The following is a 27,145-nucleotide window of genomic DNA, read 5'->3' as shown; positions in this document are numbered from 1 at the left end:
ACCCCACTAGACAAGTTCTTCCGACTGAAACAATTTCACAGACAAAACAACCCAGATGACTGTGTAGATTAATTCATTTGGAAAACAATATGACAGGTTTTGCTGATGAAGGATACAGTTCTCCCATACTAGATAGAAAAGCAAGATAAAACTGCACTCTATTCAGAATAAAATCTGCTGTTTCAAGAACTGGACTTACATATCTGATTTGTGTGATGGCTGACTATTGTGAGTCTGCCTGACTAGAACTGCAACTACAAGTAACTAAAACTGTACAGGTGATTTCACAATTAACTATTGTACGCCAAAACAAGCGCACATATTTTCTCACACACACCTGAGATTAACATATGAAGCTTCCCTTTAAATGCAATACATCCTGGAGAAAAGGTTTATCTGGGCAATACAGGCCAAGGGGGAAAAATAGTTGCATCATAAGTATTGGTTTATTAGAGACAGCCTCGAAAATGAATCCACTGAATTGTACTCTCAATATAAACACAACCATACAAAATATATTGAAATCAAGTTGAGAACATAAAGTATTGCAACACTGTTAAATATATGAGCAAATCCTTCTGTGGCAGGATTTGTATATGTTTGAGTTGTTCAGCTTTCAAAGGCTGGTGTAATGATTAACTGAATGATGGATTAGCCATGTGGGTGTGGTGGTAGGTAACAGATATAAAAAGCATGGCTATACATTTAAAGCACAATTAATAAAATAACTAAAACATTAAGGGTAGATGTCATCCAGACAGAAGGAACGTGGCATTGAAGTATTCTTTCTAAAAGTATCCTTTTTTTTTCTTTCGTGTGTAGCTAATTGACACATTTAGTGAGAAAAAGAGACTTCGGGTGTATTTTAGTCAATTATATCGGTAACACTTTACAATAAGGTTCATTTGTTAACATTAGTTAATGTATAAACAAACATGAACTAACCATGAGCAATACATTTGTTACTGTATTTGTTAACCTTTGTTAACGTTAGTTAATAAAAATAAAGCTGTTCATTGTTTGTTCATGTTAGTTCAGAGTGCATTAACTAATGTTAACAAATATAACTCTTGATTTTAAGAATGTATTAATACATTTTTAAATTAAGCACAGTTCATTAATAAATGTTGAAATTAAGCACAGTTCATTATTAATTCATATTAACTAATAAATAATGTTAACTAATGTGTTATCATTATAGTGTTACAACCAAATATGAGTTAAAATACATATAAATAACGGTAGTGAGTATATCAATATCATAAATGCATATATATTAAACATTATAATATCCTTCATCTCTCCAAACCCCTCTGGCCTGAAGTGTACTAATATGGGTCAGTGAAGGCAAAATCATATTTTAAGTGTTTCAAAATTCCTTTCATTTTCAACTACTCACCCTGTCTGTGCTGAGCACACGAAGACCTGAGAGAAAAAAGAGATGAAGGTGCAGAAATAAAGGTGGAGAAAATTATCCCTGTTTGCCACTTCCACCGGAGGAGTTATAATTCCATATCAGATCTCTTGTAAAGCATCGCAGAAAAAGAGAAGACGACAAAGAAGGAAGAAAATCAACATAAACACAGTCAAACTTCTGCCCTGCAGCCTGAGTAAACATGGACAGAACGCCAGCAGCACGTCCAGTGTGTGTGAGCGAAGCAGGTAAGAGATCATGTGTGATCATACACTCCCTAAATGGGTGGCGCCTCACAGCAGAAAGCACAGGGGATGGGGAGGTGTGAAGACGAAAGACGGGACACATTCCTCACACTGATTTCCTGTACTCACTAGGGCGATAAAGCACAATTAATTACGTCTCAGTACTTTTATAATTAATAAAAAAATATTGACAATTATGTATTTTCTTTGAAAGGAGTGTTTTTTTTATTCAGATTTATTTATTTATTTATTTTAATTGACATGCACCAACATAACAAAAGTTGCTAATACACAGCTAAATGTATCAACATTTCCAATGAAACATTTACTTAACATGAAAAATGGACATCTGAGTGATGATGCATACAAATGTATACACATTAAGAGTTATGAATTGAAAAGAGGGAAAAAAGGGAAACAGAAAGTGATTCAGGAAAATGAATCAAACATTTTGTTGACAGTTTAAATCAGAAAAGCTTCTTTTTCTTAACACTCTCTTATGCTTGTCAGTAGTGAGTCAGCTAGAAGGATTAAAATCACAGCAATATTCACAATTTTGCTCAATTTGGTGAGATTTTAATCAATTATTTATTCCATGGATCTGTAGTGTGATCACTTTTTTCTACATTTACCTTTCTATTTGTGCTCAAGGACCTATAAATAGTTTCTCTATTCTTTGGTATGTGCATGCTTTTGTTTATTTATTTATTTCCAGCAGAATATAGGCTATTATGAGTATTTGACATATCACCCATTCTTTGTGGTATTTAAGTCTGAATCTGTCTGCTGTGTGACACATTTCAACTGAGCAGAAACAAAATCAAAAGCTGCCATGATTGTACAACAAGGATTGCTCATTTCATTATCACGCGTTATATGAGTACAGCAGAGGCACGGCAGAAATATGTTTATGCTTTGTAAATAACAGGTAAGGTAAAACAAATACACAGAGAATGAGGACTGGAGTTGTAAAAGTGGTAGAGTTACTGGATGCAACTCAATATGAGGAGTGTAAACACACGCGCGGGGACAGAGTCCAGTCCACAGGTCAGGTTTAGTCTGAAAGAGCAGACGGAAGTTTGAGCAGTATCACTTCTATCAAATGAGTTCAAGTTTCACCTGAAAGGTGAGATAGCACAGTGATGGAGGTGGAACTGAAAACCTACAAGGCACAGGTCCTGTGCCACAGGATGATAGAAATCGTTGAAAAACCTGCTAACTGCGTCGTTTTGCTGACTTGCTGCAGGCGAATGTCGATCACACAAAAAAAGAAGTGTTCACAACTACCATCAGCGATGAGTTCAGGCTCTGTTATACAAGCAATTATAGAGCAGCTTGACATGCATCTTCAAGAGCTGACTAATGTCCAGAGATTACAGACATTATGCTGATGACCAGTTACAGCACAGGAAAAGCTCGACGGATGCAGATCTTTCAGTGCCGAAAAGGTATTTGATCTTGAATGGGGAGATCTGCATTTTGACAATACGACACCTGGTTTCAGTTTCTGGGCCATTAAGACCTCACTAAATCCTAACTGTGTGGATAAGGCACTGACTTTATTATTGTCTGGGAGTATCCAGGTCATTGACTGTTGTTATGTTAATGATCCTTAAAATGTTGATAAAGACTGTTTTGATATGATACATGCATATGGGCTTTTCAAGAGGGTCCTGTCTTTACTCTTCACTCTTGCAAAGGAGGTATTTGAGTGAGGTTTGATCTGGAATAAGGACACGAGAGTGTGTCCTGAATAAATCAACAGCTTTATTGCACCAACACAAGATCAGTATTTGTTAGTTATTAACAGTGTCTGATAACTGAAACCCTAAAACCCTAAAAGCTGAATTAAAACCTTAACACAAAATGTTACGTTTAATTTATTTTCCTCAGCAGTACAAATGTAATAATAACATTTAGAGGTTATGATTATTAAATACAATGTAGATGAAATATGATTTAATGTAAAATGTATAATATATTTATTAGACTTTTTTTTTTTTTTTTGCAATCGTGAATGCTTATGAATGTATTAAGATTAAGATGCTACATAAACCAACCCAGGCTCATTGGAAAAATAAAACATTTATGAAACATAAAATTGCAGTTGCTGAAGCAACGATGTCATTTACGGCTCTGTTTTGCAAGTGAAACGCTGTTCCAGGTGAGCTACCATGCAAGATTATGTGATGCAAATGTCAAATCTATTCGAATAAAAAAATCATGCACTATGGTATTGTTGTTTTGAGGTCACGGTATTGTGCAAGGAACCGTGCAAAATTAAGCCTTCATTAATTGATAATCTGCCTGTTATCATAATTTGTTTGAAAAGGAATAAAAGTTTTTTGCTGTTTTACAACTACTAGTGATCCTTTCAGCTGGAAATGCAGTGAATTGTATGTTTAGGTGTAGACTAGAGTAATGTAAAATGTAGGTAGACTAGAGGCATTTTTTTCCAATGAGCCTATATGGTTGCAACCAAAATTGCCTTTGAGCTTAGTATTAAGTTAAGTATTAAGTTAAGATAAAGAAAACAACAAAATTGAGACAAACAAAACCAAATTTCCAGGTAAGAACAAATTTGTATATGGTTTGCATATGTCCACCCCATACACTCTGTCTCCATACGGTTTGCTTAGCAAATACTCAATCTCTATTTAGCACTAGTAGGATGTGATCTACCTTTGGATTTGTTAAATCATTGGTTGATTTGGTGAAATCATTAAGGTGAGCAGCAGTTTGTCAATCAATGTGTTAAGGAAAAATTAAAATGCATTGGCAATGTACTAAAGCTGAAGGACATGACTCATTTTTTCCAGCTCTTTTTTTCCATAAAAGTGGGAATGTTCAATTTGAATTTCAAAGCTTACATTTGAATTTCCCTCTTAACAAAAAAAAAAAAAAACTAGCTAGCGAGGCTCACCAAGTTGGTTTTGATAGAGAAATCTATGGATAAAAACATCTCCAGCCCCCAGAGAAACAAAACAGTCTAGGGTGATTTATTCGGCTTACACAACGTGAATTGCAGTTGCTTGTTAAATCAAAACTATGCATCAAATGCAAGTCTTGAGGCTTACAAACTAAATCTCACTCTATAATGACACTTGCAATAAGGGTGGAGAGTGAATGTGCCACGTGGCTCTACTCTGTTAGCAGACTGATTCAAACAAACTAAGAGCATAATGTAAAGGAACTGTCCCTTTCAAATAACTTTACAGTTTGCCTGTACCTGGCAATTTTTGTTACAACTGCTGATTCTTAAACCCATGTCAAACATAACTACAACAAAGTGAACAAAATGGTAATTTCTCCCCCAAACAAATGATTAAAGTAGGATATGGCTGAACTGCAGGAGTCTGAAAAATTTCTGAATATTATAATTATTATGTGATGTATTAGGGTGTATTATATTATTATGGTACCATATATTAAACAATAGACAGTGGACACTACATAATGGATCCACATAAGATTTGTTAATATAAATCATGATCCATTCATGACCTGTTCACCTGCCTAAATTAGGGAAACTATAGCCTAATATTGCAAACAATACAGCCATCTGCTCATCAAACCCTATGACACTTAGAAGAGCTCATGAAACCTGAAACTGAATCAATATGTTTATCGACTAATACAAAGAAGGGAAGTGCTGCACACACACACTGTATATTGACTTGAGCATTACAGAGGGATGTGAAGTCAGGAAGATTCCATGCCATTCAATAACCCACTTAAGAAGAGAGGATGTTCGGAAACTGTCCTTTATGGTTTTCAAAGACTGCAGTGTGAGATTAATAATAAAAGAAACAGGGCAGAGTTTTGCTGCACATATTATCCAGCATGCATTTTCATTTTATCAGCATCATTTACTTTAATCGTACATAAAATGTTAGGCTAACGGCTTTGAATCTAGTCCTAATAGCCTAAGAGTTGTTTCATATTGAGCAACATTGCTTATTTGTTAAGGGTTTGTAAGCTCCTAGCATGCATTGCAGGATGATTAAAGTATTGAATTATTGTTTTGCTGTATGCTGACTTGATTTATGTTGCTGTTTTTTCTTTATGGTGTTTGTTGACTGTCATTGATGTTTGTGTTTTAATGGTTGAGGACCATGTGTCTACATTTTACTACTGCACATTATATCCTCTTCAGAGGCCAAGATCACTTAATTCAACTGTGTAAACAATGAAATAAAGAAAAATAAAGATGACTTATTTTGCTTATTAACACATTGTTCAACAAGAATTGTGTACTACTGATCACAATTCAAATTGTACAGAGAAAGTAGTATTACTGTATTTCAATTGTTCAGTGTTCAATTACTGATGCACATATGCTGCCTTGTTTCTTTTCTCAACAATTCGACAACTGTGTGATGAACAGCCATTCTAAAAAAAACTAAATCAATAGATGGGTGTGCATTTCCATCAGAAAGCTTCTAATTTTACCAAAAGCAAGGAAAAAAAGAATGATAGTCCCTGAGGATTCCCTGTCAGGTCAAGACGGAGCTAATGTGGTATATCAGCAGAGTTCACCGTTTTCACAAACTCATGTTTTTGTAGTTTACAAGAAGATGATAACGGTATCGATTTTAACAACGTACACTTTGAAACCCATTTTCAAAAGTTTGCGTTTTCAGGCCCTTATGTAAATGAAACGTCAAAATGCATAAAACGTTTTCCTTTTTAGTTGAATAGTTATTGTGTAAATGCCCCCTTAGATGTCTTCTAAACAAAATCACAGAAATTAATTGTTTTTATTCAAAACCTTGTTCTCACCAAATATTCGTATTTGGTGTCTGTTAAAAGTAAAATTAACTGTCTTAAAGTTATCATGAAATTATGATTTAAATCTAAATGCATGTTTATCGATCTTATTGTGAATGATATGTTTCACATTTTTTGACCTTGTTATTTTTTATCAAAATATATCATGACTGGATGGAAAAAAACAACATTATGATTTCTCTCTGGTGATGTATGCTGGACTTCAGCAAACATTTAGTCCGCTCATTTAGTCCCAAACACTACTTTATTTTATTTTTTTTGATAATCCATTACACTCAGATGTATACATCACAATTTGAAAGAAAAGATCAGTTTCACTGTTTCAACAATTGTGTATAGTTCATCAATGGAGTGCTGCAGGGATGACATATTTTTGTGAATTTTTTAAAGCTTTTACTTGTCTAGAAAAATACATTTGCTAACATGAAGCTAAATGGGTCTTCGGAAGTTATCTGGGACATTAAACAGGTAAACTCATCTACTCACTAGTCCAATTTCACAGCCTCACGTGTGTATATAATGGCGCTCTTGCAAACTATTCTAACTTCAACTTTCAGGGAAAATGTTTTTTTGTTTTTTTTTAAATAAAGCCTAAAAGAGTGGTGTAGTTTGTTTATAGCCATTGAGATTTCACTTCTGCCAATTGTATGACCTCAAATTTTAATAGCGTTCAGTTATGAAGATTATAATGATGAAAAATAACTGCAAGAATCCAAAAGGCAGTGGAAAAATCCTACTGGGTTTTTGTCAAGGGAACAAGGGTGATTCTAACTTAAGGTTTTCCTACAAAAATATATCCTCAATGCAGCACCCATTCCATGTGAGAGAGAGTCAATTCTTCTTACTGGCACTGTTCTTCTTACCCTATAGCCTACTAATACTAGTAAATAGTTTGCTTCAGTGTTTATTGTCAACCAGCTTAATATCAGCCATCAAAAAAATCTAGCTTTTCAGTCTATGCTGTGAATTATCACTGAACTGTTGGAAATATAATGAAAAAACATTTAAGAAAAGACATGAAGGAGTGAGAATAAATCATGGATAGAAGAGCCAGAGTGAATCTGTGTCCAGGTAAAGACCCAGAATGCAGCAGCACTCATGGCTCAGAGGCATGTCTGAACATGACCACACCTCCCTTTGACATGTCTCACCCTCAGGACTTTGACACCTGGCAACCCTCATGAACTGTCTTTCTTTACCTGGCCTCCCCTGAGTCTCACTCAGCACTCCAGCCATGCCATTTCCTCCATTTACATGAAACACGTGAAAGACAGTCTTTAAGGCAATTCAAACTAGACATTGGTTGTCTGACAGAAGTGTTTTATAAAATTTGTTTTTTATATGAGTATTTTGAAGAGGATATACAGAATACATTTGCAGGTTGCTTCTTTGAAGAAAGGTACAATTTGGATGTCAAAACTGTGGTTGTGGTTCTGACACAAATGGCACACTTAGTTCACCCAGAATTGAAAATTCTGTCATTGTTTATCATTAAAATGTTTACAAATTTGTGTTTACAATGGAAGCCAATGGTCATCAAAACAATTTGGTTACCGACATTCTGAGTTCTGCAGAAGAACGAGAGTCATACAGTTTGGAACGACAAGAGGGTCATGTTGACTAGATTTTCATTTTTGGTGAACATTTTTTCATGTGCATTGAAAGCAATTCCAATATACAAATACATCACATGTAAAGTGTGAGTTCAGCTTCAGCTCTAGAAGAGAAAGGATAGTGGAAAAGTCTAAACACATAATAAACACAATAAAATAAAGGTAAACCTACAGTAAGGTTTAATTTGTGGACATTAGACAATTAACATGAACTAACAATCAAACTAATTAAGCATGTATTAATCTTTAATGCTGATTTCAACATTTGCTAATAGGCATATTTTTAAAATCAAAAGTTTAATTTGTTAATATTATTTAATGGACCTGAGTTAGCATGAACTAACAACGAACAGTTGTATTTTATTAACTAACGTTAGCAAAGATTAATAAATAGGCTACTGTAAACGTATGTAGTTAGCTATGGAATTGTGTTAACTAAATTGTTCTCAAAATGAACACGGATGAGATAAAGGTTACAAGAAAACATTGTAAAATATATTAAAAAAGCGTTATACAGTTAAATACAGTTGATAGAATAATCAAGAGGAGAATAATGTTGTAATATTTACCAAAATCATTGTGGTATTCTAAGCACTCCTAAAGTCACTAACTATTACCGTCAAACAAAATAAAATGACACTGCCTAGAACATTTACACAAAATCTAGAGAAAACTACAGCTAAGTGCAAATATGAGTTTTCTTACCTTTGTGATGGTCATGCAGTATGAAGAGAACTGTGTAACCCGCGGCCACTAGATCCGCGTCTTTTTAAACACTCTCTCGCAGAAATGTGTCAGAGAGAGAGAGAGAGAAAGAGTGTGTGAGAGAGAGTGAGAGATTATAGGATGAGCGGTCCATCGATGCCGCAGTGTTTGAGGTGAGGTGTGAGCATCAGCGGGCATCTGTCACTGTTCACTGTGTGACACAACCATGTCCTCCTAAAGAGGCGCTTAGGCGCTCACACAGGCTGACGCGCCATTGAGGTGCATTCAAATCCCAAGACGCTGTTTGTTTTATTGGATGTGTTTATACACTACAATGTATAATCATTTAAATGTATACATTCCAATGACTGTTACCCGAGGAACAAATGGAAATATCTGTTAGGAATCTCAATAAATTGATTAAATAAAAGTAATCGAGAACGACTAGGATTGGTCCAGCATCTACTGCGGAGTGTAAAGTAACATATGCCACGTGACATCACTGACAATGAGTTACTCCAACATTTGTCTGGACAATAATTTCCCCTAATTAAGAATATTCCTGACAAACTTTAATATCCATTTAGTTTAAAGATATGATTAAGAGTTAATAAATATATATTTTATTTTTGGACAAATTGGTCCTTGTCCAGTTAGAAATGACTTCCTCGCACTAAGCCCCGCCTATTTTCACACTGTTTTTGTCTCTTTCAGCCCCGTCCCGTTTTTTCGATGTCTATGGGCGTGGGGCGGCGCTGCGGTGGAGTGAAAGGGTGGAGAGATGATGAGAGATGATATAACCCTATGGATATAACCCATATAACCTGTGTCCGAGAACACTGTCCCCTCCCCCCATCCCACAGTGATTCATAAGAGGACCAAATATATTTTGGACCAAAAAATAAAATGAATAAATAAAATGTGCGGGATAAATGTTTAAATGCACATGAACAATAAATAATAAACACATAAATGAATGATCCAGTGGGGGAAGTGTGTTTTAATTTTCAAGTGTAACTAAGGGCTGAAATCATTTCAATTAAATTGATGAGAAATCACAATAAAGAAATGTATAAAGTTATAAACTAATACTTCTATTCAAATTGAACGCTGTTTTTAAAATGTTCAGTAGAGCAAGGAACATTGTCCCAGGCCTATGACAGACTGACAGCCTATTCAGTGAGGAAATGGGACTCATTCATAAAAACATTGTCACAGGCACGTGCATTTGAGCAACAGGTCTTGAGAGACTTGATATACTTGTCTCGTTGTTGTGCATCAGGGTCACCCACTTCTCTCACGGGCCTGCTTGCTGAAAATAGGGCTTTGCCATCACGGGTAACATTTTTAAAATATAAAAATAGATGTTATTTTTAATTAAACATTTTTTACATTATTACACATTTTAACTTTTAGAATTTAATGCTACCTTGGACAGAACAATACATTTTTTTTTTACCCAAATACAAAATTATCCGATTCCAAATGTTTGAATTGTAGTGTACAAATAGAATATGTTTAATCATGTTATAGGATTTCCCCCCAGTGGCCCACAATTGTCTTTGAAGGGTCATTGAGATGAATGAAAAGGCTAAAAGATAACATTCTCCAGATTTCAGTGTGCAAACATGCAATCTTTGTTCTTTTACTTCTGCTCTTTTTTTCTTAATTTGACCTTTGGCAAATTCACAGGAGATATTAAGGGACTGTCGTCTGTAAAGCTGCTTAGGAGAAAAATATCTATTGTGAGTGGTAATATAATTAAATGCCTTCCTTTAGAATTTCTAATTAATTGTTGTACAATTCCTCAAACTGTTCAAATTAAATCAAGCATTTTATGGCATTTATGGGTATTAGCAGTAGAAAAATCCTTGTGAATCCTCAAATATGGCTGTATATGTAACAACACACCAATCAAAAACTTGAATTAAAAACTAAGTTTAAGGCCAAAACATCACAGACAAGTATTTATATAGTTTATTCTAATGAGTCTTGTTTATCCATAAATTAACCAAAGGCTAAACCAAATTTTGCAGAATATCTCTCCAGTTTTAGAGGAACCTGAAAGTGTACATCCCAACATTTAGTGGGACTTCAGCAGTGTTTTGATGAACAACAACACATTGGAAACAAGGTGGCTAGTGTGAGCGCAATGCAATACAATGCAGTGCGGGTTGGTGTTTTGATCATTTGTAAATATGATTGGATGACTGAACAATTCTGAAAACTGTTGACATTCAGACACACACACAAAAAAAAAAAAACTAACAGCCATCTGACCAGGAAGCAATCTAATGCAAAACAGGAAATGGACCATTTGAATGAGATGTTAAACAGAGTTCACAATGCACCTGAGCAGAGAGGACATGTCTTTCAGAATACTTCCATCCATCCATCATCCATCCATCCATCATCAAGACACTCTCACAAGCCCTCAAGCAGTATAGAAATGCAGACTGAACATCTTCATTGTTTTGCACTATGTACAACAAAGGAGGAGCAAATCTTTTCTTTATTTTCTCCTATCCATCATTAGTGCAAAGAGCTCTTTAGAATCTTCTACGGTGTGAGACCATGACATAAGCATTGGGAATGTTGATCAAAAACAAAGTATTCACCTGTGTTTATTATCACAATAAATTTTAAGCCTTTTTATTTTATTTTTTTAAATGAAATGAGTCCGGTTCAATTAGCTGGGAAAATGTAATCCTTGTATTGTTTTCCTACAGTGAAATAAATTCTAAAAATTAAAATGCAGGTCTGAAGAAAATAAAGAAATATGTGATTCTTCTAGAAATCAGAAGATCAGCTCTACTGTCCAAGGCCTTCAATCTCTTTCTCTAAGCGTAAGTGACAGGTTAATGTTAGCAGTCTTTCACTTCCACTATTAAGTCAATACTTTTTTATTCATCACACTCTTCTTCCTCCTCTTCATCATCATCATCATCAAACTGATCCTTTGAATCCAGATCATCCTCATCTTCAATCTGTAGGGAAAAAAAAGTCAAATCAAAACCAAGAGTAAGAAGAAATGTAAGAGGCCATTCACACAGAACAAGCTTTTCCATTCCACGGCGCTACTTTTCCATTGTTTTTCAATGTAAACACATGCTAGACAGCAGTCTTTAACTATTGCGCTCGAGTCTCGTGTCTTTCGCAGTATCTCGCACGTGACGTGGCATTCTTAAACGTGGAACTCAAGTTAAAAGTTCAACTTAAAAAAAAACCACTTCTCTAGACCTTGTGCTTTTTTTCCCACTCCACTGACCTGACCTCGTATTTTTAACAGCAAAAATGTGATCTGTGTGAACCGGCCCCAAGTACACCACAAAACAACATTTGATGAATACAAAGCTAGTGAAACTATGTTCTGGAATGCCATGAGGAATGTACCGTCTCTCCCAAGTCCTTGAGTCTCTGTTTCAGGCTCAGAATCTTCTGGTCCTGGTCGGCGAGTAGCATGAGAAGATCGTCCTGCTCCTTCTTGGACTCCTGCACCTCCTGCTGCAACTTGCTCTTCTCTGCCTGCATGATGGCGGCTGTGCTTGTGGCTGAAGCAAGGTCTCTTTCCATCGATTCTTGACTCTCCAGAAGAGTTTTAACTTCCGCCTGAAAGGGAGTGAGAGGGACAGAAAAAAGGAGCAAGAATTAGGTTAAACAGCAAATGATGTAAAATGCAAATCAGTAAATGAGTAAATTATGTTTGTCTATAGTAAGTCACCTTAAGCTTTTGATTCTCTGCTGTCTGAGCAGAGAGCCTGCTCTCTAACTCTGCAATTTTCTCTGTGTAGAGACTATTTTCTCCTGGAACTGCAGCCTGAAAGACAGACAGTAATGAACTAAAAAGCCCATTCATTCACTACCATTTAAAAGTTTGGGGTCAGTAAGATATATATTTGAGAGAAATTAAAACTATTTTCAGCAATGGTACATCAAAAGTGACAGTAAAGACTTTTACTTTCATACAAAACATTTCTATTTCAAATAAATGCTGCAAAAATCTGTTGAAACAGTGTTTTCAACACTGATAACAATAATAAATGTTTCTTGAAAACCAAATCAGCATATTAAAATGATTTCTGAAGAATCATGTGACACTGAAGACTGGAGTAATGATGCTGAAAATTCAGCTTAGCCATCACAGCAATAAACATTTTAAAAATATATTAATATAGAAAACAGTTATTTTAAATTGTATTAACATTTCACAATATTTCTGTTTTTATGGTATTTTCAATAAAATAAATGCAGCTTGGGTATAAGCATAAGAGACTTTTGTAAAAAAAAAAAAAAAAAAAATCTTACAAACCACGCACCTTTGAATTGTTTGAAGTGTTTACTTTTTATCAGCCATAAATGTACCTACTGGCACACAAACTGATCCAAATTGTAGCTTATTCTTGCCGTCTGAGTGACATGCAACATTTAGGGGTGGGTAAATCTTAAAATGTTAATGTGAGAAAATAACAGATTTTTTTTTATATCAATTCGATTCAATTTAGTCAAACTACTTGATACAAAAATACATTTTCCTGAGGTTTTTGTTCTATGCCTTTCATTAGTGGTTGACAACATTTGAGGTGACACTGCAGATGTGGCACAGAGGCATATTTACACAGACTGGTTAATGCAGCTCAGAGGTGGCATAAATGCATTTATGATGTAATTACAACTGCAAATAATGCTATGAGATTAATGAAAAAAAATAAAAAAATAAAATTATACTGAAATTTGAAACTAAAACCATTAGTAGGTGGCCCCATAAGTGAGTCATTGAATCATTCATTCAAATGAGTGACTGTCTTTATGAATGGGACATTGAATTATTCACTTAAAGCTGTACTCTGTAACTTTTGGCGCCCTAGCGGTCAATAAACAGAACTGTATGCGTCTTGCGGAAGAACATTGTAGCTGGAGCTACTTCTCTCTGTTTATGTCTATGATGAGTCATGCAGGTACGGGGCTACTCTGCAGTGGTAAGACCCAAACCAGTCTAAAATAGTCAGAATATAAACACTTTTTATAGGTGTACTGTAGTGATTCAGGATAAGAAAATGGATTCCTGATGTACTCAATCAGTAATTACGTGTTGCTTGGAAATGTGCAACGCTGGTGTGGCCTTGTTTGGAACTGGAACTGTTTCATTGGCATTTCAAGTTTATTTTACATCACGCAGAGAAACCATGCACTCTCAAGGCTTATTTTTTTGTTTTTGTTTCTGCAAAGTGAGTTAAAACTACAATTATGATATTATTGTAGATGATATATATTGCACACCTTTATGAGGTGTGCGCTTTCTAAACTGTCTGGGCGCTGCACTTCTCTCGCAGTTGACCTCCGCTTTTTCAGTTCTGGTAACATTACATTGTTAACTAACATTCAGAAAATCGATTTTTGCAATTTGAGAATATTTAGAAGATAGAATCATGTATTTTTCTCACTCCCCTAGTGGATTAAAAAAAAAAAAACTCCTGGGTGACTCACTGTGGATCTTGCCATTTTAAGATTGAATTATGCAACAGACGGTTCAAAGGTGGTCTGTGCAGATGCCATCTAAGGCTGAGACAACAGCACACTGGACTGTAGTGTCTGTACAATGATCAATGAGTGGAACACACTTACTGTAGTATCAGATCCTCTGAGAAGCTCCTGTCTTTCACTCTGTAATTGTGTTACCTCTGCATTCTGTTTCTGCAGCTGAGCTTTCAGCAACTCCACCTCCTGCAGCCAAACATAGTGTTCAAAGTGTTTGGTTTAGCAGGTGCAGAATGTTATGTAATGAAATCTTTAATGAATATAATGAAGAGAAAGAGTGGAACTTTACCCTTTGTAACACTGTGACCTCTGAAGTTGAGCCCTCTGCTGATGAGACACCCTCAGCTTTCTGTTGGACACAGACCAAATATTTCCAAATATACCACTACAGTTCAGTTGATCAAAAGTGACAGTGAATACATTTATAATGTTACATTTAATGTTATATTAAGCAGAAACTGTTTTCAAAATGTACAATAATTAGACATTTTTCTTGGGCATCAAATCAGCATATTAGAATCATTTCTATAAAATCATGTGACACTGAAGACTGGCGTAATGGCTGCTGAAAATTTGAATTTGCCATAAGAATAAATTACATTTTTAAATATATTACAATAATAATAATAACAGTTTGTATTCATCAAATTAATTTGCACCAACAGCTTTGTATTCATCAAATACTAGCTCTTTTAAATTGTAATTGTATTATTAATAATAATAATAATTCACAATATTACTGTTTTACTATATTTTTGATAAAAAAAAGTCAGCCTTGGTGAGCATGAGAGATTCGTTTCAAAAACGTTTATAACCCCAAACTTTTGAATGGTAGTGTAAATTATACCGTAAAAGGCTAAGATATTAGCACACTAATTAGGGATGGGTATTGACACAAATTTCATGATTCAATTCGATTTCAATTCACAAGCTTACGCTATCTCAACCAATGCTGTAAGTGCATTTCGTAATAAAACTGGCAGCATTTGACTATTTTATATCAACAGTAACAAAGCACAAAGCTTATAAAAAGATATATTACGATTTATTTGATGGGACTAGCGCTGTTTAGTGAAGTTTTTTGTTCAAGCATCAACTGAAAAACATCATGGACTGAAAGATCGATTCTTGGGATTTAAGAATCGATATTGTTGATCAGAATCGACTAAAATCGAGAAAAATCGTTATCGTCAACCCAGCCCTAATACTAATATAAATACATTTTGGGAGGTTGGAAGAACTGAATACACACACACATACCAGACTGGTTATTAGAGAGTCCTTTTCAACCAGCTGTGTCTGCAGCAGCTGGTTTTGTCTTTGCAGTTCCTCAAGCTGTTCTCTGAGCTGGCTCAGCTCCTCTGGCTGGAGTCCGTTCACATGGGCCGCCTCTGCCTGATTTCCTGTCTGCTGATTATCTTTACCTACAGAGTGTGAAGGAAGAGTGGAACAATTGTAAAAGTAACTAAAAAGTAAAAACGGAAAAGTAATTTACTATGGATTTCCGCTAAAATACTGCAAATACTTCTCAAACAACTGATATCTAGGTGCGTTCACACCACGTCGTAATTGCTGTAACGATTCTAAACGCTCGATGGTGTTTTAGGCCCCCAATGGCTCCTTAGAGGCAGCTAACCCTACCCTCAACCTTAAACCTACCCATCCCCTCGCTGCCTGGAAGGCGCCGTTGGGGGCTTAAAACACCAAGTGCCATTCTAAACAGCCTTCACGTGCTTGTAGAACTTGTAATCACAACATATAAACTCATCATTTTCTGAGAGCTACGACTTGTACCACCTGCAGATTTAAGATGTGTTCAACTTGAAGCGGTGTATGACATCAAGATACCGCGAGAGCGCATCGAAAGGATATGGAGCTTTATTTGCAGCATTTGCTCAGTACCTAGTTTGAGTTTGAGGATGTTGTACTGGTCTTTGTGCTGCTGGATCTGAGAGAGCTGCTGTGTCATGGTGCTCTGCATCTTTTCATTCTGGGACGCCAGCAGTGTCACTTGCTCCTTCAGCTCATTTATTTGAGAATCCTGCAATTAAAAAGGGAGAAAATTTATTTAGAATTTAAACATATGCCTATTTTGAAATGATTCCTCTTCCTGTAAGCCTACAGAGGAAAAAGGAAGAGATAACCCACTTTTCTTTGGTCATATATTGAATATGTTATTCATATGACAATTATTGCCCATATTTCAAACCAAAGTGCATAAGGATTTACTTCTCTGGATTAAGATCCAGTAGGGCTACCTATGGCAGCAATTACAGCTCTAAAAAAAACAAAAAACGGCATCTGTTAGGTATCAAAAAACTTTTAAGGTGCTATGGCTGGGCCACAACATATTAACATTAATAATTTGTATTTAAGTTTACTGCCATATCAGCTTCATGGCAGGTACAAATAATAATCAAATATTCAATAAAAGTTAATCTTAAAATTGTCTCTGTTTTTGGTGTTCTCAGTTGGGTTTGGGATATAGATTTTATATTTTCTTTTTCAACACTGCTTATGATTTTCATATAAAATAGACTGATGAAGTATGCAAACTGTTGTTACACCATGAATAACCCAAGGCAAATTAATACTGTTATATATACACTATATAACTTAAAATATTACTAGGATTAGTTTGAAACATTGCATTCTGACAAATGTGAGAATGTGATATAGTTTGATGCAGTATCATTATTATTATAATTATTTTTATTTTTTTTACCTGTTCTCTGATCAACTCTTTGTACTGGGTGACAATGCTGTCATGCTGTTCTAGTGTTTTCTTCACCTCTTCTTCCTTTTTCTCTTCCTCGCTTGACTTAAGCACTGCTTTTGTTATCATTCCTATGAACAACAAAAAGAACCGCAAACATGAAAAATAAACCTTTTACCTGAACCTAAACGGATCATATGAGTTGAAAAAAATGGACCGTTTAATTCTGAGGAACACAGGGAGCATGGAAGAAAATAATGAATGAACATGTTTTTGGTGCAAAGAATTAACAGTGGACTTCAGAGAAAAAAAAAATACAATAATAATAAAAACACATTGTCTCTTAAGGATGTAGTTATTACTAGTCATTGTGCGAAATACAAGTTATTAACATCCATCTTCAGTGATCCATTTCCAGTAACTTCTAATCTGAAACATTTTGATCAGACGATTGCTTTCTATTAAAGCTGAGCCTCGCCAGTAAAGTTTAAAACCCTTGTTTTTACTTAAAGATTATGTAGAGTAGTAGGTGAACCTTTAATGTTGGATAGGACACATTAGGATAACTATGCATATGGAAGTAGAATAATGTCAAATGTTTTTGAAATAAAAAGCCTGTTGAATTGCACTACTTGAAAAAAAAATAGGCATTGCATTAACCATGCTTGCATTTTAATGCATTGTATTTTAGTGCTTACATTTTTATGGGCTGAAATTCAACATGGTTGAATATTTAAGCTGTGAATATTTCAATTAAAAACATTTCAAACACATTTTCATTATTAAAAATTCAATAATCCATATTCACCTTTCATATTTCACTTCCAAAATATTCAAACTGTTTAAAAATACAACCAATAATATTCAACAGGCAATTTTCGGTCCATTTTATTTCGCTTTGCAAATTCGCTTCCACAAATTCAGTGGTTCAAATTCGACAGTAAATTCAAGATTGACGTCCAGGAACTGCAGGAAAAGCAGTAGATTGCCGAGCATACTCTCCATCTGCTGTTAGTCTACCTCACCATCAGATGGTGCAAAAGCGCGTGTTGAAGACCAGCAACAGTTAGAACAAGTCGTTCATTCATAAAACTCATTTACAGCAATGTAAGTGTATTTGTGATTATTATGACGGCTGTTTATGTTAAATTCAGTGTCTTCACGGTTACTTTTCCTGTGTAGCCTACATGCATCTTTCTCTACCGTGAACGAGATTATAATGTTATTCCCCGATGCGGATATACAGATCCAATGTTACATTTTTGAGGTTGACATATATTTCTCTTGGTTGTTTAGTTGCCTTAACTTTATATTGTGGATGTGCTGCATGCAGGCTATTAGGGTTTCCCTCAATACTTCAGGATTCCCCTGCTGGACATATACAACGCTTAACGTAGCTTAATGGACTACAGTGATGTAAAAGACCAAACTCGCAGGCAAGCAGATGGACTCAGAATAACGCGCAAAGCTTAATGCTGAGCGTTTCCCAGTGATAGATTGGCATAAAGATGGCTTGATGTTGGACATTCGCACATTTAGGGACCGTCTCTAAAGTGTATACGACTTTGGTATACACGTTTCTAACTCCGATAGCATTTGAATAGAACGACTTACAGTCATAAAACCAACTGTTAAGTGTTCATTTAGTGTCAGGCATAATGCGCACCCTTTGGATTTTTGATATTTAATCAAATAAATTTAAGTTTGCTATTGAAGTTAGAAACGTGTATGCCAATGTTGTATGCAACTTTAGAGACGGTCCCTAAATGTGCGAATGTCCAATGTCAAGCCAATTTTTACATTTAGTCATTTAGCAGAAGCTTTAATCCAAAGCGATTTACAGTTAAACTAACAAAAGGAGGACAATATGCAAGTGCTGTGACAGTTTAAGCTAATGCAATACAATACACGTATGCATACTATGTGTTGATTTTATGCCAGTATATCACGAAACGCTCAGCATGAAACTTTGCGCGTTAAGTTCATATTCTGAGTCCATCTTCTTGCCTGTAGCCTATATAATAGCCTACAGCCTACTTCCCTAAGGTGCAAGATTGGTCTTTCATATCACTGTATCAACGGAAGGGAAATCCTTGAGTATGAGGTATTGAGGGAAACCGATTATAATCCTGTTCATGGCAGAGAAAGCTGATGACATGTAGAATACACAGGGAAAGTAACAATGAAGTTATTGAATGAAACATAAACACAGCTTTTGTGTGTTTATCATCTTTTCCGCATATACTGACACAGATAATCATTTTCATTTTATGAATGAATGTCTTCGTCAACAACAAGCGCTTTTGCACCATCTGCTGGTGAGGTCGACTAACAGCAGATGGAGAGTATGCTCGGCAATCTACTGCTTTTCCTGCAGTTCCTGGACGTCAATGTTGAATTTACTGTCGAATTTGAACCACTGAATTTGTGGAAGCGAATTTGCAAAGCGAAATAAAATGGACCGAAAATTGCCTGTTGAATATTATTGGTTGTATTTTTAAACAGTTTGAATATTTTGGAAGTGAAATATGAAAGGTGAATATGGATTATTGAATTTTTAATAATGAAAAGGTGTTTGAAATGTTTTTAATTGAAATATTCACAGCTTAAATATTCAACCATGTTGAATTTCAGCCCATAAAAATGTAAGCACTAAAAATACAATGCATTAAAATGCAAGCATGGTTAATGCAATGCCTATTTTTTTTCAAGTAGTGCAATTCAACAGGCTTTTTATTTCAAAAACATTTGACATTATTCTACTTCCATATATGCACCCCTGGTGGTTTGAGTGACTACATTTCAAAAGGTCTGAATCCCATTTACACCTGAATTTATGACCATGCACTTGTGACTGGATCACCGACAGATGTTAATAACAATGGAAAAGAGGTCTTACTTTGTGTTCAGGACTCCAAAACTAACCTTCTAACTCTTTAACAAGTTTGGTGAACTCATGATCAAAAAGCATGTGTTCTGGGGTGGAAAAGGCTGGCTGAGGTTTCTGAGCAGCACGGGAATACAGTTCGTGTTTGGTTATAAAGCCCAACTTCTCCACAAAGTTTTCCTTCCCTATGCGCTTCTCAATCAACTGCTTCAACTTTTCTCTGTGAAGAGGAAAACATATTTTGTGTAACACAGATAGTGAAGGAGGCTCAACACTTAATGACGGCACTGGGGGAATTGTTATAAAATGCGCTGTCAATTGTAACGTTCATTTATGAAATAAAATAACTTTTTTTTTCTATTTTAAAGTGTTATTTATTCCTGTGATAGCAAAGCTGAACACATTATAGGAATACTTTTTGTTTTCTATCTGCTTTCTAAAAACTCCAGCAAAAAAAAAAAGCACCAACAGTATATATGTTCAATACTCAAAGACACAGTACTATATAGCCTGGCTGTGCTGTTCTGTTTTGTTCTATTCAATTCTATTCTATTCACAAATTGTCAAAACCAACTTACACGTGTGATGTGTTAGTCTATTGAATACAATTTATTTATGTGCCCTTTAATTATCAAAAAGTTTAGTCATGGATCATTTTATATCAGCTGACAGCTTTAGTTATAAGACCAAGAAATATGAACAAAAGAAAGCATGAGTGGAAACAGAAAAAAAAAACATAAATTAAGAACATACTTGGTGTAATTATCTAAGCTGTTGTCATTATAGTAGATACAGATCCCCAACAACAGAGCACACAGACCCTGAACCAGTCGCTCATCCTCACCCAGGTTTTCTGAAATTTGACCTGTCAGCTGAACACATCATTTAAGGAAACGCAACACAGTTTCTGACAAACAGGTAACTGTACTCAAAATGGCACGAGCCATAAAAACACAGACAAGTTTACACTTGCTGTATGTAATGTGTAATGTGGTTGCTGTGATGTAATTTAATGCATACCAAGCTGTGATCAGAACTACCCTACGATACAGAGTTAAACATAGGTAAAAAATAAAGTCGCTCTGTGAATCATTAACTAAGATTCAAACTTTTTATCATCACGATAGATACCAATACAATTAGATTAGTTATAGCCCGTTTGTGTGTATATCAACTATATAAATCAGGTGTGTGTGTGTGTGTGTGTGTGTGTATGTATGGATAAAAGGATACAAAGGGAACATTGTCTTGATTGTGCAGGAAGTGCATGACAGCGATTGGACAGTTACTAATCCAAGTGCAGAGCAACATGAGGAGACCGACCTTCGTCTGCACCCTACTGCCCTGAACACAGAAAAAAAACACAATTATACAGTCTTGATCACACACTCATACTGCCATAAACATTTATATTGAGCTAACATACAACTTTAACATCTAAGAAATGAGAAAATAAATTGATAAAGAAACTACTGCAAGAAACAAGTCGCTTAACATTGTACATTTTAATTTTAAGTCCTTTTAGACAGTATTTCCAAGGTTCTCCAAATCGTATTTGCAAATTTCTGCAGAAATACAATAAATAGCAAAATTGCAGATGGTTGCTTTCAGTCAGAACTGTCGGAACTTGTTTTTGACCTGTTTTGCTTGCAATTAAGATCTTATCTGATCTTACATAAGATGTTTGTGACCAAAGGATTTCCCACTAATTAGTCTACAGATAATAAATATAATGAAAACTTAATTAAACAATGTTTGTTGGCAAATTCTATTCAACATCTATGAGCTAAAGAAAAACAGGCACAAATAGTGTGCTATTTGTTAGGATTAGTTTTGATTTCAAATTTCGAGTGGCCTAAAAACCAAAGGTAACACTTTAGTTTAGAGTCCAATTCTCACTATTACCTAGGTGCTTATTAGCATGCATATGATATTGGCTGTTTATTAGTACTGCATGCATTATGCATGACTATATTCTACATCCCTTAATCCTACCCAATACCTAAACTTAACAACTACCTTACCAACTATTAATAAGCAGTTATTTGGTGTTTATAGTTAATATAGACATAGTTAATAGTTAGTTAATAGGGAGAGATGGACTCTAATCTTTTTTTTTTTATTAGTTTTTTAGGATAAAATGCCATCAGTATAATTGCAACACAAACACAAACACAAAATCTTAAGTGTCTCAATGTAAAATGTGGTCTAAATACAAAAACAACCTTAAAAGGATGACAAGAGTTGCATCCCAAATGGTGTACTAATTATGCTATGCACTTACACTATCAACTCTACCATATAGTGTACACATTTTAGAAGAGTAGTGTCATGTCAAATGGAACATTTAACATTTTTACTACACAGAAGAATTCACAGTTTTACAATTAAATTTCTTTTTCAAATGCATGTGATGTGTTGCCATTAGTACTTGTACAAGCCTCTCCACTTCTTGAAGAAAGTGGTAACCACTGAGTGCATCAAGTGTTTAAAATACCACACTTTGTATTTTTGAAGAATTACAACACCCAAGTACTCGTAGCACACTACAGTGCTGCTCAAGAAACAGTTTATATCATCAATGTTGAAAACAGCTGTTCTGCTTAATATTTTTATTTTATTTTTTTTTTATAAAGAACAGCATTTATTTGACTTTGAAATCTTTTGTAACATCATAAATGTCTTTACTGCCATTATTGATCAATTTAATGCATCCTTGATTAATGAAAGTATTACTATCTTTCAAAAAAGTTCACTTCTGAACGGTACTGTATAATATAAAATGGTTATAATATGGTGTTTAAAAGGGACTATGAAAGTTTCCATTCAAACACTATGGAGAGGGTTTTATTTAAAAACATCAGCGTCTGTAAGGGCTAGCTTAAAAGAACTGTTAATTTTAGGGGTAAAAAAAAGGCATAATTGAAATTTAAAAGTAATTATTAACTTTTCAACAAGATAAGAATTATCAACAAGATAACTAAGATGTGCATAAAAACAATTTGCAAAAAGCAAAACAGGAAAGTACTGGGCAGCAGAAAAAGCAATCAGGAATAGTTTTGAGAAGAGATGCACCGGTGTATCGGCCGATTTTTTATCAATTTAAAAGAATCTGCATATCGGCTGTAGAAAGAGGCAGATATAACAAACCGATGGTTTATTAATTAACTGCATGAAGGCACAGAGTTGTATAATGTCTGTTGCATAACCCGTTTTTATTTGGGTAAAATAATTAAATACTTGCCAGAACAAAATTAAATCTGTCTAAAATACAGCAGGGCTTCACAATAAGGACTGCCATCAGGCCAGTGCTGCATCTTCATGAAAATGTATCCTTTCCAAATGCTTTTAAGCCTTGCGAATTTAAATATTCAAGTGCAAGACGATGCGAAAGAGAACACAATTCTACTTACTGTTTGAGAAATTTTGTGTGCGCACACATCCAAAGCACGTGCCGGGAAAGCTGATCAAATACTTAATCGAGTTCTCTTTCACTTCTTCGGTTCGGTCTTGTGTACCAGTATATTGGATCTGTGCAGCTCTTAGACAGGAGCGCAGCAGGAATATTAGGCTGCTTTGTGTTTTAACTCTTTCACCACCAGTATTTTTTTAAACAAAGTTGCCAGCTACGCCAGCATTTTTGTTCTGTTGTATTTATGCATTTCTGTTGGCATGTTTATTGTTAAATGGATTCAATCCACGTTCAAAAGAAATTATTTTATGCATCAATAAACTAGCTAGTATATCTTAATGCATGTGTTTTTGAACTTTGTTTACATTATCAAAACAGTCATCTATTTTAATGACAAGTTCAAATAAAAAGTGGCAAATACTGAATCGGAATTGGCCAATAGTTGTTTGTTAAAATCGGTATCGGCCAAAAAAAATTATAATCTTATCGGTGCATCTCTAGTTTTGAGTGAATATTTAGTCTTAAACTCATTGGACTTAGCAGCCACCTGAAAGGGGTGAAATAACAGTACAGATTTCACAGAGTCCGAAACTTCTGTCTCTTCCAGAATAAGCCCGAAAGACCATAGCATGCAGCCAGCAGTTGAAAATAAACGGTCAAAGCCAGGGCTGCCAGGGTCAGTAAGGGAACACAACAAACAGGGCAGAAACAGCAAACAGAAGGAACACAAAACACCTAATGAACCCCCATTGTGGAAATGAGGCCAAGCCACACCATCACATTAAACTGTCCACGCTCAGATACTCACCCTCCGGTCGAGCTTATCACCCTGCAAAAACCACAGCACAGTTCACTTTGATATTCAGTGACAACCACAAGCTACCATTCCCATACGAATTCAGAATGTCCCCAAATCTTGGGAAACCTAGCCCAGAACTGTCGAAAAAACAGCTTAGACGAGCATGAACTTTTAAGATGGTTGAGGCTGGTTTATGCTGGTTTGGTGCTGGTCTAGTGGGTGGAAAGCCATGCTGCTGGTTGAAAAAGTTGCTCTTGATGTTTAGCCTGAGAACAAACTAGCAAATCAACACCCCATGGAGTAGATCAACAACTAGGGGTGTGTGATATTGACAAAAAATGATATCTCATTCTCAACATTTTCTGACTCTCTTTCTGACTGATTCATTGAGTCATTTGTTCATTTGATTCGGGAAGAAAAAAAGCTAATTTATTTAGGAACGAAAAACCACTGTGTATAGCTCGGAGACACACCAGTTCACGAAAAAGAACAAAACGGACAATATTGACAATATTGTGTCTAAAATATAACTTATTTTTAACATATTGTGATAATGATTTTATACAACAGTTCAATAAACATTTGCAATCATGCATGATATTCAGGGGAAAATAGAAATCTTACTTGTATGATATTGCTTAAATATATCATACCTATCGCACACCCCTACCAGCAACCAAAACACAACATATTCTCGTCTTTTCAACAGACAGTGTCCAAAAGGACAGATATGGTAGAATTACTGAAGCAAAACATTAAAAACCCCAAAAGGTTTAATAGCCCTGACTAACGTCAATGAGCCCAATTTAACCCAAAATGTTGACTAAACACACATTATAAGTTTGAGAATGGGTACCTGGGACAGGATGTTGGTGCACTGCTGCAGAAGGGAAACGGGTGGCTTGCCCAGACTGGTGGCCAACTGTACCCGCAGTAGCTGCTCTTTCTGGGTGAGGTTATCCTGCAGCGCATGAGCCAGAGCCACAGCGGCACACCAGTTTGACAGAGAGTCTGCTGAGAACAGACCTCCACATAACAGCTGTCCCGCTGAGATAGAGTTAGCTGAGGGACAGAAAAAACAATATTAAAGTATAATCTGACGATTACTTTTTCGATTAATCTGAAAAAATCGAAAATGTATTATCCAATAAAAATTATCCATTATTTTAAAGGTCCCGTTCTTCGTGATCCCATGTTTCAAACTTTAGTTAGTGTGTAATGTTGCTGTTAGAGCATAAACAATATCTGTAAAATTATAAAGCTCAAAGTTCAATGCCAAGCGAGATATTTTATTTAACAGAAGTCGCCTACATCGAACGGCCCGTTTGGACTACATCCCTCTACTTCCTTCTTTAATGACGTCACTAGAACAGTTTTTTGACTAACCTCCGCCCACAGGAATGCTCCCTCAACTCTACCGAAATTCGTTTATGTACTTGCGCACTTCTTATAACTTACTTTGTTTACTCAGCTCTTACGGTGATTTTCTGAAGTAAAACTGATGCTTCATCTTTTGTGTGATGTACAATAAACTTTATTAAACTCATCAGTATATGTTTGATCATCATTCGGACCTGATCCGAAACAGCAGACTTGTAGGCTATTAATAAATAATGGATACATACAAGCAGATGACAAATACGTTATAATAACTAATTAAACTACTAAACTATACCGGTTCCATCTCCATACAGCACTCTGACTCTGTAGGCATTATTATCAGTTTCTGATATTATCATCATTCCGTGAGATGAAATGGGCTTTATGCACAGCTACACTACTTCCTGAACTCCAGCCAGCTCTTTGTTTCCTGTCTGCCATTATTGGACAAACTGATTAATCCAGGTGTGCCTGACCTCAGTAACAATAATCAGACACACCTGGATTAATCAGTTTGTCCAATAATGGCAGACAGGAAACAAAGAGCTGGCTGAAGTTCAGGAAGTAGTGCAGAGAGACTGAGCGCGAGCTCATGAAGCTCCGCCCCCTGTGTCGTCCAGCAGCAGCTTATTTGCATTTAAAGGGCACACACTAAAACAGCGCGTTTTTCTGAGCACCAAAAAATGACAATTTAAACATGCTGTAAAAAATTATCTGTTGGGTATTTTGAGCTGAAACTTCACATACACACTCTGGGGACATCAGAGACTTATTTTACATCTTGTGAAAAGGGGCATAATACGGGACCTTTAAACAATATAATTCCATATCCTGCCCAATGCGGTCCTCCAAAAAAATGTGTACTATAAAGCCTATGAAACCATATACTGTATAGTGAATGTATCTATGTAGGCTATGCTGTACATTATAAGCAAAAAACTAAATTTTAAACCTAAAAACAACTGATTGCTTACAATTTTAAAGCAGAAATTAAAAAGAAAAAGAAAAAAACACAAAATTTTAACTATGAGGAACACATTCACTCGTATGAACATAGTATTTATATTACATTAATGGGCTATTCCAACATTAGTGCCTTTACTGTTACTGTTCTCATAAATATGATTACTTGTGTTACATGTATATTTTTAAACCTACACCTAATTTCTAAAAAAAAATACTTTAGCAAAATGTATATTTTAGTCAGAATTATTGCGTTCCTACTCTACTGCGCTCCGTCTGTTTGACGTGCATGTTCATTGAAGTCTGTGAAGTTTAACAAGATGCTTCTTGTCAGAATATGCTAAATGGAAATATTTGCCGGAACTTCTAACATTTACAGATGAGGATTTAACCATAAAATGAAAGCTATGCGCTGAGGAAATGCACTGTGCCAAAGGCATTAAACAGCACACACATCTGTCAAAGCGCGAGAGGGCAAGACGTGGGAAACGCTTATGCTTTAGTTTGAACTGCTTAAGTTATTAACATAAAGCATTCTCATGTTTTGGACAACTTAGATCATATACCTTTCCCGCAGCAGCTCACTCTGTGTCCTCTGCTATTTTCCATATGCATTTTGTCCATAGAAATGGGTTATTCTCTACTGTAAAGCGACGTGACTGGCTGATGGTTTCCGGGCACAGCG

The 27,145-nt window shown here is 35.5% G+C and overlaps 2 protein-coding genes across 6 annotated transcripts in view; both read right to left on the bottom strand.

Annotated features, from left to right (window-relative positions):
- coro2aa (coronin 2Aa) overlaps positions 1-8,914 on the bottom strand; it is a 30,218-nt gene extending 21,304 nt beyond the window's left edge. The window contains exon 1 of one of the 2 annotated variants that reach the window (XM_082165662.1): positions 8,769-8,914. In XM_082165662.1, coding sequence (XP_082021788.1) covers positions 8,769-8,783 — 15 coding nt within the window. In that variant the 5' untranslated portion in view covers positions 8,784-8,914. Of the gene's footprint in view, positions 1-1,399; positions 1,665-8,768 lie in introns of those variants that run through there. The other variant, XM_082165663.1, reaches the window with a different exon arrangement.
- Positions 8,915-11,452: 2,538 nt separating this feature from the next.
- uso1 (USO1 vesicle transport factor) overlaps positions 11,453-27,145 on the bottom strand; it is a 28,312-nt gene continuing 12,619 nt past the window's right edge. For 2 of the 4 annotated variants that reach the window (XM_082165646.1, XM_082165647.1), the window contains 13 exons: positions 24,974-25,179; positions 24,127-24,147; positions 21,140-21,250; positions 20,660-20,778; positions 19,945-20,126; positions 17,029-17,150; positions 16,206-16,344; positions 15,564-15,727; positions 14,593-14,652; positions 14,391-14,489; positions 12,490-12,585; positions 12,162-12,377; positions 11,453-11,755 (listed from right to left, as the gene is read on the bottom strand). In XM_082165646.1, the coding sequence (XP_082021772.1) occupies positions 11,672-11,755; positions 12,162-12,377; positions 12,490-12,585; positions 14,391-14,489; positions 14,593-14,652; positions 15,564-15,727; positions 16,206-16,344; positions 17,029-17,150; positions 19,945-20,126; positions 20,660-20,778; positions 21,140-21,250; positions 24,127-24,147; positions 24,974-25,179 (1,619 nt within the window). In that variant the 3' untranslated portion in view covers positions 11,453-11,671. The remainder of the gene's footprint in view (positions 11,756-12,161; positions 12,378-12,489; positions 12,586-14,390; positions 14,490-14,592; positions 14,653-15,563; positions 15,728-16,205; positions 16,345-17,028; positions 17,151-19,944; positions 20,127-20,659; positions 20,779-21,139; positions 21,251-24,126; positions 24,148-24,973; positions 25,180-27,145) is intronic. The other 2 variants (XM_082165648.1, XM_082165649.1) reach the window with 1 other exon arrangement.

The sequence above is a fragment of the Leuciscus leuciscus genome (genome assembly GCF_965113295.1).
Source record: "Leuciscus leuciscus genome assembly, chromosome: 3".
Lineage (NCBI taxonomy): Eukaryota > Metazoa > Chordata > Actinopteri > Cypriniformes > Leuciscidae > Leuciscus > Leuciscus leuciscus.
Note: the sequence above shows the minus strand (reverse complement) of the source record. Positions and strands in the feature narration are given on the sequence as shown.